Here is a 12546-nt window from a genome sequence, read left to right as displayed (position 1 = left end):
AGTATCAAACACAGGAGTAGAGGGGATTGAACACTCAAGGGGAAGATGCCTCGTACTTTTTGGAAGTTTTTTTTTGCTGTACTGACATCTTAGAGCTTGTGGCTGAAAGTCAGCACTTGCTCTCAGGTATCATGTTGCAAGAGAAGGAAATACATTTTCTTAGAACAGGACATTTGTGTTAGTTGCTAGCATTTTTTAGTGATCAAAGTTTGAAGCTAAGTCTTAGCTGTGTACAAGTTCAACCAAGTTTTCTGAACAAGAAACTTAAAAAGTTCATACAGTAATTTGGAGGGCAGAGGGGAAAGGGGGGATTTAGGTTTAGAGGACAGTGGCGTTGACTCCAGCAGGTATACTAGAGCCACTCTGTTGCAGAATAAAAATTATGCCAAACGGATTTGCAGTGTCTGTGGGGGACAAGCATGGCTCAAGGTTGAGCACATCACCAAGTTGGCTTGTCCTTGAATATGGTGTTCAAGGTGGTATTGTAGCTCATCTTCCTTTTTTAATGCTATTTTTAGGAAACTAAGGCTGAGGCAGGCATCCTGAAGGCTCCATGTGTGTGTTTGTTCTCTGGCTTTGCAGTACCTTTGACTCAGCTGATGGACTTCAGCCAAGCATATCAGAGAAGGAAAAATCCCAAAAGCATTATGGTCCAGCCTGTCTCTTAAATAAAATGTGTCCAGTCAGAGGAGGAAGCTGCAACTCTGTGGTAGGGAGTGTGGTCGAAGGGTTTGGTTAAACTCAAGTTTTTTAAGATGAGAGAATGCAGACTGGGGAGTGCAGCTGGGAATTACCCCCAGGGCTGTAAAGATGTTTTACATGACAAACTAAAAACCCCATCTGAGAAAAAACATGCCTTGATAGTCCTGGTGCTGACACAGCTCCTTGTTACTTCTGAGAGATTCTCCTCTTGTTTGTGCAGTACATGGAGGGGGATTTGTACTGAGTTTTCTTGTGTGCATATGCACGGGCCAGAATATGAATAATTTTTACTACAGATGTGTAAAGCTGCTTCCTTATTAGGACATTTAGCTTATCAGTAGCCACTTGAATGTCTTGGTTGGTTTTTCTATTTATTTATTTTTAATTTATTTTATTTTATTTTTGCACAGACATTTTCTGTTTGCAGAGCCTGCATTTCTAGTCCTCAGTTGGGTCAGGGGAACATCTGCTTTGCATAGTTTGCAAGTGTTACTTATTAACTTAGGCCCCCCAAATCCGGGTAGTGCGGTGCCTGTTCCCAGGCCAGGCTCAGCCTGCTACTTGTCTTTTGGAAGCATGTGTTGAAGTTCATTGCACACATTCATTCTTCAGTTTTCTGCTTGGCTTGGATTCGCTTCTGAGATTCTGTTCTGAAACTTTGATGGAAACTATACAATAATAAAAAAACCCATATTTTCCCTTACGCATCCGTGCAGCACTTTTCACCCTGTAGTTCATAGTAGTACTGCTTGTGGGCAGGTTTCAAAGGAATCTCATCTCCATATGGTTTTACCCGATAATCCTTTATCCACCATCTTCAGCTCCCGTTCCGTTGCTTTCTTGCCTGTGGCTACGTTTCTATCTCTGCACAATTAGCACAGTGATTTATACAACAAGCAAGCAGTTTAGAGGTAATGGTACACAATTAACATCTCATTCCACCATAAAGGGTATGCTAAATACCCCAGTCACTGCTTTCTCTGCCTGGAATTGAAATAAGTGTTTGTCCTAATTCATATGCTATCTGATGTGAAGTGGGCCTGCTTTGTACGGCACTACACCATTAATCTAATTATAGATAGCTGCAAATGAAGTGCTGTCTGAGCACAGAGACTGAAGAAAATAGCGCTTTTGTCATTTAGCATGACTCTGTGAAGCAAGATCGCACTTTACACGGCAGCGTGGCAAAATGGGAATCCGAATAATATTGCTGCCTGTTGCATCTTTTCTAATTACAACAGCATTGTAAACACAACTGGGCGCTGATATAAATAGAGCTGTAGATACGCTGTCATGTGGGTTGTAGGAGAAAATCCTTAGTGTGCTGTTGTATTAAATGATGCATCCTGATTGACAGCTACCTTGAGACTGCGCTGATGGAGTTGTCAGAGCGCTGTGCGAGCGCGCTGCTCCGGCGGCGGCAGCTGCGGCTGTGCCCGCTCCGGGCTCCCCGCTCCCCTCTCCCCGCTCCCCTCTCCCCGCTCCGGGCTCCCCGCTCCCCTCTCCGGGCTCCCCGCTCCCCTCTCCGGGCTCCCCTCTCCCCGCTCCGGGCTCCCCTCTCCCTGGTCCGGGCTCCTCTCTCCCCGCGCCCCTCTCCCCGCTCCGGGCTCCTCTCTACCCTCTCCCCGCGCCCCGGCCCGGAGCGCATCGCCCGCTCCGTCTGTCCGCCCTCGGCTCCGCCCGCTCGGCCTCCGTCTGAGGCGGAGGGAACCTGCTTTTAGCGTGGCTTTAACCCTTGGTAGGTTTCTCTAGAGTGTTAATTACGTATCACACAAGGAATGGAAAGTGGGAAATGTGGCTGAATTACAAGTCTAATTAAGTTTCTGCTGTTGGAGTGTGTGCTACGTGGTGGTGAGGCTTCTCTCCGTTTCCTTTCCCTTTTGCTGCTGCTAGAGGCTCATGCTTTTTGTGACTGTTTTGAGATTTTTCTTACTGTTATTTTTTTCATCAGCTGTCTCTGTAGCAGTTTTGAGTGTTTGCTCCTCCACCAGACTAAAAGTGCTGTTACTTTGTGCAGGTGTTAACACCAATCCTCACCACCACCCTGTGGAAACAAATTAGCTCTAGCGAAAAAGCCTCTGTGATTTGCTAAATGTCATTTATCTCCTTGTTCAGTAAGGAATCCTTAACTGAAAGAAGGTGGTGTCCAACACTGCAGAGTAATATGGAATAAATACATCATTTTCCTGCTTAGATGTTGTGGTGGAAATCTAAGCAACGATATGGTCGTGATGTTGACATGTATAATGGTTAATGAAAAGGCAGCGTGCTCATTGTGTTTGGAACTGGAACTATGCTTGGTATTGCTTCCACTGAATACAGAATAAATTACTCTGTGTGAATTGATGACGTCAAACCACAGGTGACAAGTGAAGTGACTTGAGGCAGGGTGTGGATTAGGAATACTGAAGGGAAATTATGCGACCACAGTTCATACATTTCACTGGTTCTGAACCTGAGACTGTGAGGCTAGTGAAAATAATGAAGACACACAGCAGATAATTTCTCTACTGAAATCTGAGCTACGTAAGATTTTCACCCTTCTGACCACAGGAATGACAGACATTTGAAAAACATGGTTGAACATTTAGGTAAAGCATACTGAAAATCCACATCTGGTCAGCAGTCCAGACACTAACGTAAGTAACGTATGGGTAGTGATTACTCTATAAAACCTCCAATGGAGTTTGAACATTTACAGCTTCTGGGGACATGAGTTTCAAGTGTACAGGGAAGATCATATTTAATAAACAAATGTGAGGTGTAACAGAGTGCCATTTTGAGCATTTTAGTGAATTTTTGCAATTGTTCTGATGTATATGGTAAGGGAACCATATCTGTGCAAACTACAGAACTTGTCTTTAAGCACAGATGGGGTGAGATATGCCCTGGCCATCTCTTTTGTAGCAATCAGTCTGCTTGTTTACTGACATGGGGAATCAGTAGGGAATGTACTCACAAAAAAAAATTCCACAAAACCCAAGGTATAATTTTCACTGTATTTGCTTTCTTCTTCCCCACCCTGAATTGCTATTACTGCGCCTTTTTGTATTCTTATTTTTGTCATGGAGATTTGGTTGTAAGAGGTAGTTTTGCATTACAACTCATTTAGTGGGAGAGGTAGGACAGGATGCTGTTACCCTTAGAAAACTAGTAAGTAACATCACTTTTCCCTACTATAATTTTTGTCAACTGACTGTGGACTCCAGTGGTCTCGTGGAAGAGAAACACCTGTTTTGTGCCATCCAAAGCTGTATGGCTCCTTTTGGAACTGCTTTATTGACTTTACTTTGGCTGGCAGAATTGGGCTTTGAAACCCAGTGGAGTGGAGCAGTGGCTGGTGACAGCTACTCATCAGCACAGATCTCATGGCTAGCAGATTTTCCTGCTCTCAGAGTCCACCTGCAATCTATTTATGACTCCCAACAAATGTTTCTTCTGGTTTAGGCCAGTGGAAACCTCCTGGTCTCTATTTATAACCTAGCCTTCCCAATTTATGCCCTCTTCTTTCTCCCATCTCCTCCTTCTGAGCATAAAGGAAGAAAATCAGAATCTCATCCGCACTCGGTCAGCAGCATATCAAAACTTCTGCTTCCTATGTTCAGCATTGTTCTCGCTAAATCAAAGGCATAGCAGCAGCGTTTGTCATGTAATGAAAATATGTGGTATTTTCTTAATTGTCTTTGTTGTGGCAGCACTGGTGGGCGTTGTTTGACTTGGTCTTCCAGAGAGTCCTGTGGCTCTCACCAAGCTGCAGGCGGCACCTGGGTTGGGTGAACAGCACCCTCCACCCCACTCCACAACTCATCTCCAGGGATAAGTAGCAGCATCACAAAGAGATATTTATGCAGGTATTTAGTGGGGTCCAGCCAGCAGCAGAAATACATCAAAGGTAATCTTAGAGAAGGAACCTTTCTTTTCGGCTTTGTCTTTTTATATTCTGAAAGGTCATTTGTGAACCAACTGTGCCAAAATAGGCCTTTCCCCAGAAGTTTACTGTTGTTATTTTTTACTTTTTGATTACAGTAACTTGCTTATCCCCCAAACAGACTAAAGAACAATAAACAAATACAAAAGGAAAAGGAACAGCTCATCAATAACAAAGACCTGCGTTTTAAAGCTTTGAGAGTACTGACTCTTACATCTCACTCCAAGCAAAGCAGGAGTCCTGCAGAGAAAGGAATCTAAAAGATATGAAAATTATAAAGATAGTAAAAACAATGTTTGGTAGGGATATTTTAGCTTGGTGTGGAGAACTGAGCTTTAAAGTGCAGCATACTGAGGAATGTGTTTTTCCCCCACTGTTGAATGTTGTGAAGTGCATAGGGAATTCTGTATTTCAACCCCTGTGAAATGCTTGTAACCTAGATGAATGCAGAAGGTCTGGCTTTCTCTTCAAGTTTAAATTTTGAAATTGAGCAGCTTAGGAGTGTTAATGTGGCTTAAAAAACTAAATGGCATCTAAACGTAATCCTTTGAAATCATATCAAAATAGTCTTTTGCAAGAGGCAACAATACAGTCCACAAATACAACTTATTTCTACATTCTTCCTTTTTTCTTTCTTTTTTTTTTTTTTTTTAAATTTATTTTCAAACTCTGAGTACAAAGAAGACACCAACCATGGATACTGAAACTGTGCAATTTGTTGTAATTATATTCCCCCCCATAGATTTAATGAAGGACTTTTAAGTACAATTTATCTTTGATAAATAGTCCCTCTACACAGAATGTTTATTAGATTGACAGCAGAATACACTCTGCAAGCTTTTTTTCCTCGCCACTTATGACTCAGATGAATTTTAATAGGAGTAAAAAGCTTTTATTTGCACAGTAATTTCACTTAAGGATCATATCCTTCAGAAACTGGCAGACACTTGTATGTCTTGATTGCAAAACAGACACTCAAGAGTAAAGAAACACGCATAAGATGTTATTATTTGACTTGTCACACTGCTGCAATTCTATTTGCGGCTTATGTCACCGCTTCTCCTATAGGCACGGCCTGCCCTGTCCCCGCAGGCGGGAGCGTGTCCGTGTGTGCTCGCACACGTGTGCCTCGCTCCTGGAGGCGCAGCATCCCTGAGCCAGCGGCTGGAGCCGGGACGGGCTTTTGGGATGGAAACCGGCGGCGCCACGGTCCGAATTGCCGCGATGGTGCCTGCGGGAGGCTCGGAGTTCAAGCTGCTTTCTGCGTACAAAATGGTGCTGCTCTCCCCCGGCAATTGTGGCGAGGCACACGGCTGGGAACGGGCCCCCAAATCTTTGGGTGCCACTCACAGCTTCAGGGAACACTGCTGTGGCAAGGTTTTGTGACACTTACCGGGCGTGGGGGCAGGATCGGTTCTTGGAACTATTTGCCTCTATTTCTGTTCAGGAGCGAGTATTTCTGAGCGAATGGCTGCGCTCTTCATCTCACAAAATATTGTGTGTCCACGCACCGTTTCTGAAGGATGATAATCCTCTGTTATATTGTTTTAATTCGGCTTTGAAAGCTGCATTTTAAAAATGTCACCGCAGAGTTAATCACCTTTTGCGTGTATTTCTGAATACCTTGTTCTGCTTCCTACAGAAGCAGAAGGTAGATTCCCCCTTTACCTTCACCATAAGGATATCGGATTTTTTCTGTCCATGTAAAAATGAAAAGTAAAGACATTTTATTGTTAATAAAACAATAGCTAATTGTTTTGGAGGAAAACATACTGTTCCAAGCAAGGTGTTGAACTTTACATCAGCAAAATACGGATTTGAATTGTAAATGCCGTCCGTCGGATGCTTATTATGAAAAACCTTTGTTTAAATTATTGATGAAGCGCGGTGCTGGCCCTCGCTCGCTGTGCCCTGGCGAGGCGGGAGTGTCACACAGAGACCTGCTGCCATCTACTGGCTCCGTGCGCTCCCTCCCGGCTGATGGCCGGCCGTCTGTCCTTCTGTCCATACGTCTCAGGGCAGGCAGCTCGCCAAGTGATGGCGAATTTAAAAAAAAAACTAAAAGCCCTGGGCCCCCCAATCACTTTAGGCAACATTTATGTGCCTTCCGAAAGGTTTCGCTCAAAGGGATGCTCTGAGGGTCGTCATATTCCCCTCTGTTTTTAATTGCTACAAAGCATACTAGAGAAAACAATACTTTCTCCAGATAGGTAGTGGCTGCTGAATAGGTTTTATTGCAGATAAAGCATATTCAATACAGCAACCTTTGATTGTTCTGGTTATGCATGAAAAATCAGAATTGAAATTGAATTAATAGGTTTTAATTGCAAAGTCTGAGCAAATTACTAACTTCAAACATTAAATAAATGGTAAAAAGAAATGTTTGAAAGGTAAACATAACGTTTAAAATCAGTCATGTCATTGAAAGTCTGGCAGACTTTCCAAAAAGGTCAATTTCCAATTCATCAATGCACTGGAAAAGAATCTCTCAATATTCCTTATCCACCAAAGATAATGTGCAGCAAGCATAAGGGCATTTTTGTTTTTAAATTTGCATCTTCCCTCTCTACCCCCAATTTTAAAATGAGTCTGACATCTCTTTTACTGTACTTGATTCTTTGGTTTTACATGCACTTCGCTGCAGACTGGGGTTGCATATTTTTTCTTTCTACATCCTGAAAATGAAACTCTGAATAAAGATTTCAGACTGTGTTTTTTAGACACTCCTGTGAAGAACAGCTAACAGATATATTACATAAAAACATGCCATGAAATAATGCAGGTTATTGACTGGAATTCACCAAGGTACAGTTTTCTAAACCAGTCCTCTTCCTATTCTTTAGTACAAATTGCAAATACTGACGAAGGTTGCTGCGGAGCTGAGCAAGTACATGCCAGAGAAAGCAGCAGAGGACACCTCCAGCATTTTGAGATCTCCCATGCCTGGAACAGTGGTGGCAGTTTCTGTCAAGCCTGGGGACATGGTAAGAAATGTGATCTATATATCTGCCTTTTCATTATATATCCCACAGAAATTTTGCCTTGGTGCAACTGAAACTACAGGTCACACTGTCTGGTGTGGGGTTTTTTTGTTGTTTCGGGTTGTTTATTTTTGTTTTGCTTTTTTTAATCACCTGTAGAGTAAAGTGTGCTGAAAGATGTGTGCTGTTTTTAGTTTGAATTATAAAAACTAATAAGGAAAACCAATTCAAATTAAACTGTCTTTAAAAGGAAAATATTCAGCCTGGTACAAGCCCACAGCAGAAAGTCAAAGAGATAGCTTGGTTTTGTATCCCAAATACTTTGAGGGGCAGGACAGGTACCAGGGAGAAAACTGTGAGCAAATGCACATAAGAGTGTGTGTGTGTGTGTGTGTGTGTGTGTGTCTGTCTGTCTGTCTGTCTGTCTGTCTGTCTGTCTGTCTATCTATCTAAGCTGTTAGTGCTAGCAGGAAGAAATTGTTGGTTTTCTGCCCTGAAGTAATGAAAATATTACTAGGAAAAAACTAGGACAGATATTTGACTTTACCCTTTTTTTTTCTTTTTCTTTTTCTTTTTTTTTTTTTTTTTTTAAGAAGCCCTGTATTATCATTTTGCAAGGCACATGAGTTGGGAATTCTGTGCTGGGAATTTCCAAGCTCATGTGGTAGTCTTCTTGTCTTGCAGAAGGAATAAACCTGCCATACAGAAGGGCAAGGGATTATACTGTTGCTGGTCTGGGGATTTCCAGTGCTCCATACCTCACATTGAGTTGGAAACTAATTTTTGCTTAAAGTTGTGTTATAAACACTGACTTGAACTCAGCTTTATATGAAATTCTACCAAATTGTATCGTATGTTATTTCTAAGGTCAAGGCCCTTATCTCTCGTAACCATTGAAAACAAGGGAGTGATTACAGACACGGGAATGTTTGAATCAGATTGTGCATATTCATTTTAAAGTACTGTTGTTAGTTATAAAGGATGCCATAAACATGTATATAGCATTTTGATGCAGACAGAAGCTTCAGTCACAGGGTTCATAATTTATATCAATGAAAAATTTGCTTATATTTTGCTATGATACCACCTTTGGTTTTAAAATATAGGTTGTTTCTGTCTGTATACAGTGAAAACCGGGTCATCATGTTAATATAAAAGATCTGTAGGAGCCAATGTTTGTAGTAATGAAATAAAGACATTTCAGAGGAAACAGATATAAATTAAGCTGGTAAGAAATTAGAAATTCTTTTAACTTCTATACTCAGCTTTCTTGTGATCTATACATACACATACACAGTTTAGATACTTTAAAACAAAAGAACAGTATTCAATTAAAATTATTCTTTATGTCATGACATGGACAGAGGAATCTGCTTTCTTTGTCTAGGGCAATACAAGTGGCTGAATGAGGGAGATCATAAGCAAATACTTTTCTTTTTGTGAAGAATTAAGGGAAACATTTTTAAGTCAAGGATTATGAGACTTTAAAGTTTTGTTTAATATTTATTTTTGAGAAGTTAATTCTGAATGTTACCAGACTTCTTGCCCTGAAGAATAGTTCTTGTTGTCTTGAAGGAATACAATCAGTGGAGAAGGAGGCCAGAGCCTAAGGGATTTTAAGTAAATAAATAAATGAACCTCCCTCCACAAATCTACAAGTGGTGCTGTGCATCAGAGCACAAGTTGTTAAATAATGTGTGTGAGGTTTTTTTTTCTTTCCTCCTCTCCTGCAGCTTTTTGCTGGAGGCACTGAGTGGCAGAGCATTTGAACAGCATAAGCTATGTTCTGCTGACCTGAGCTTGTCATTGCTAATTGTGTGGCTTTAATTGCAAAAAACACATTTGTGTTATTGAAAAGGGTTTAACTTAAATCCTTCCTTTTCAGGACTAGTGTCAAAACGTTAAAAAAAAAGCGAGCCAGTGAGTGAGGGTAACATCAGCTATCGGCACTGAATAAGCAGTGGGATGGTGGGATTCAGATTACGCGTCTTGGCTGTCTGTCAGAAACCAGCTCACCCACTACAGCTGCTGAAGGCATGATGGGCAGGAACTGTAGCTCCTTGATAAATACAGCTCTTTTTGTTGCACTGCTTGGGAAGAGTCTTAATTTCTTTAGTGCACTGAAGAAATGGGAATTTAAGTAGCTCCTATTCTGTGTGCTTGCCACTGGGTTTGGCAGCTCAGATTTGTGCGGTGCGTGAAAACAGCACAGCTGAAAAACGGGAGAATGTGAGGGAGTTGTCCGTCCTTCCTCTCAGGTGTTGCTGCTGCTAGCAATAAAGCTGTCAGGTTATAGCTACTCTGAGACTGTTTGCCCTAAGCTGTGAGCTGTGCACCACAGCGTTAGTGCAGCACAGTCCCTGTGCTCACAGAGACACTCTCAGAGCGGTCAGCAGCGCGGGGAGCTGAGCTGTCATCCCCCTCCTTCAGGTGTAACTTTACAAATGGTGAAAAAGCGCCTAGAGAGGGTCACCTCATCTTTGTCTGACTGGCCGCGCTTGCAAACTCATGTTTATTGCCTACGGTTCAGCTCCAGGGCATTGCGCCTGGTCAGGTAAAGCATATAGCGTTTGTTAGTCCCTCTCCATGTTTCCCTAGCCAAACGAGAGGGCTGTGCTGATCTCTGGGTTGGTTTTCCCCACTCGATGTGTCATTGTTTTTACTTGAAGCGTAGTGTTCTCTTTCGGCTGCTGTTGCTGAGAAATATTCTGATCTGATGAATCCTGATAGAAGATTGCAAGAGCATCCTCTATCCAGCTGGCCTGATAAGCAGTTTTCAATTCATTTTTTGCCAAAAGATATTGCATATGCAAGGAATTTATTTTCTTTTGTCTGTAAGATGATCTGTAGATTTTAGTAACACAGTGGGGAAGTGCTGTTTGTCATTTAGAGAGAAGCAGAACTTGTGATGCTGCCAATTTCTTTAGGTTTTTAGTTACTTTCTACTTTCTTTATTTTCCTTCATGTGATCAGAAGACTGTAATTAGTTGTCACTCAGTTATTCCTGGAAGCACAATGAAGGCACTCAGAAGCAGAAAGCAACATAAACAATGAAACAGAAATCTGGCTGACTAGAAAGAAGGTTAATATTATTTAGGGAAAGAAGATTTAAATTTAGATTACATTCCTCATGATAACACAGTCCCATTAATACAGGAAATATATCCCTTATTGGGGAATGAGTGTGTTTGTGTATTTGTTTTCTAAGTAGCTGTTAATGATCATGTTCATTAGGATGAAATTTGGTTTTGGGAGAATTACTTTTTGGTCCCTCGTGGTGCCATCGGGCCAGAGAAACCACTGGACTTCAAGAGTCCAGGCAAGTAATTCACTCTGTTTTTGCTGACCCTGGTAGCGCACAGCAGGATTTTTATGCCAGAGTGCAGAGATGGCACTGCACATGGTTCTAATATGACTGCATCTGCCACAAAGACAGCACCATGAAAACTACTAAAGCTGCACAAATTCCTTTATTTACTCAGAGGGCAGGATACAGGCGGGCACTTGACAATAATTCTTCTTTGTGTTGAGTTGTTTGGCATGGTTTTTGTGCATGTAGGATTCTGTGCACTGAAAGTGCAGGAGTGGGGGAACATCTAGGTCCTAATGGTTGCACAGGTAAAGCAATGTTGTTGTTCCTAAAGAAAACAATCCAAAGTGTTCACACTACTGATTCCAAATTTGTCCACAGAAACAAAGATCTTAGCTGTCCTAACTGCCTTGCAGCCTTTGCTATATTTCCACCTATGAACATAGTTTTTGCTTTTTCAGTTTTCTGTGTCTCAGGACTGCAAAGGTGTTTTTTTTTTAGCTGTATGTTTCTGTTGGTTGTTTCCTCTTTTTAGTAACGTTAGCCAGGACAGGTGTGTTACTAAGCTAAGCATTCGTCAGTAAGCTAATGCCTAATAGCTGGCAGTCTAGATCACTTCAGTGATTCCCCCTACCCTTGAATATGGAAAAGGAAAGCACCTCTGGGCAAACACCCCAGTATTACTGAGTCTTTGAGGACTACAGCTAAAGAAAGAGGACAATTAATTATTTTCACCAAAGTTTCTAAATTTCCTCTCTTTCCAGTAGATTAAGATTACTCCAGGTTTTGGAAATTATCACCATTCAAGCAATTTTTTAAATGTACTTTTCTCATATAAAAATTACTTATGATTTCAGAATGATGCTACTGTAGCCATGAACATTAATACTGCATGGGATGAACTTTCTTCTACCAAAATGTCCGCTATTAAATCTAGATGCTAATTGTCTCAGTAATTTCAAAATTGGTAACTTGAAGGCTGCTTTTTTAGCTGTATAACTTACAAAAGACATTACTATGTTTCTACCTTTTAAAAGTAATTAAAGAAAAAAGTTTTAAACTTCATTCCTCTTTCAGTTCAGCTGCATGCATTTTATTTTCAATTTCTCTTGTTATTCTTTAGAAGAATAGTTTTTAAAAAGACCTTTATTCATGATTTTCCATCTCACAAGCCTGGGAAGTTTTTGCTATGGGAAAAAATGTTTTGTTTGACCTCTACTGCTGAAATGCTCACTACTAAAAAACAAAACAAAAGAGCTTTCTAAATTCTGTTTGTCACTACTTCATTCATTTTTGTGAAAACAAAGGTGAAGTTTTAACATTACCTGTTGCCATCCGTTGTTGCAGTTGTGTGTTGTTTAAAGTCGTATTTGCCATTCAGACAAGAAAACCTTTTATTTTTTTTTTAAAATCTCTTTTTTAATCTTATACTAACTGGAATTCATAGCAGAGGAAAAACATCCAGGCTAAAACAGTAAAAACGTGTTTGCTTAAGTTGCACATTCTGTTTGGATAAATTTGGTATCAATAATTAGTAAGATATTATTTAATTCAAATACTACTTTTTCTAGTGTATGAACATTTTTTTCCTTTTGTTGTTTTTCCTTATCCTTTCCCTCCTTTCC

The 12546-nt window shown here is 40.9% G+C and overlaps 1 protein-coding gene across 1 annotated transcript in view; it reads left to right on the top strand.

The window, feature by feature from the left end:
• The window catches only part of PCCA (propionyl-CoA carboxylase subunit alpha), a 274262-nt gene that overhangs the window by 250671 nt on the left and 11045 nt on the right, over positions 1-12546 (top strand). Inside the window, exon 22 of the mRNA XM_058833148.1 lies at positions 7474-7614. Coding sequence (XP_058689131.1) covers positions 7474-7614 — 141 coding nt within the window. The remainder of the gene's footprint in view (positions 1-7473; positions 7615-12546) is intronic.

This window comes from Poecile atricapillus, chromosome 1 (genome assembly GCF_030490865.1).
Source record: "Poecile atricapillus isolate bPoeAtr1 chromosome 1, bPoeAtr1.hap1, whole genome shotgun sequence".
Classification (NCBI taxonomy): domain Eukaryota; kingdom Metazoa; phylum Chordata; class Aves; order Passeriformes; family Paridae; genus Poecile; species Poecile atricapillus.
The sequence above is the reverse complement of the archived record's forward strand: the minus strand, read 5'-3'. Positions and strand labels throughout refer to the sequence as shown.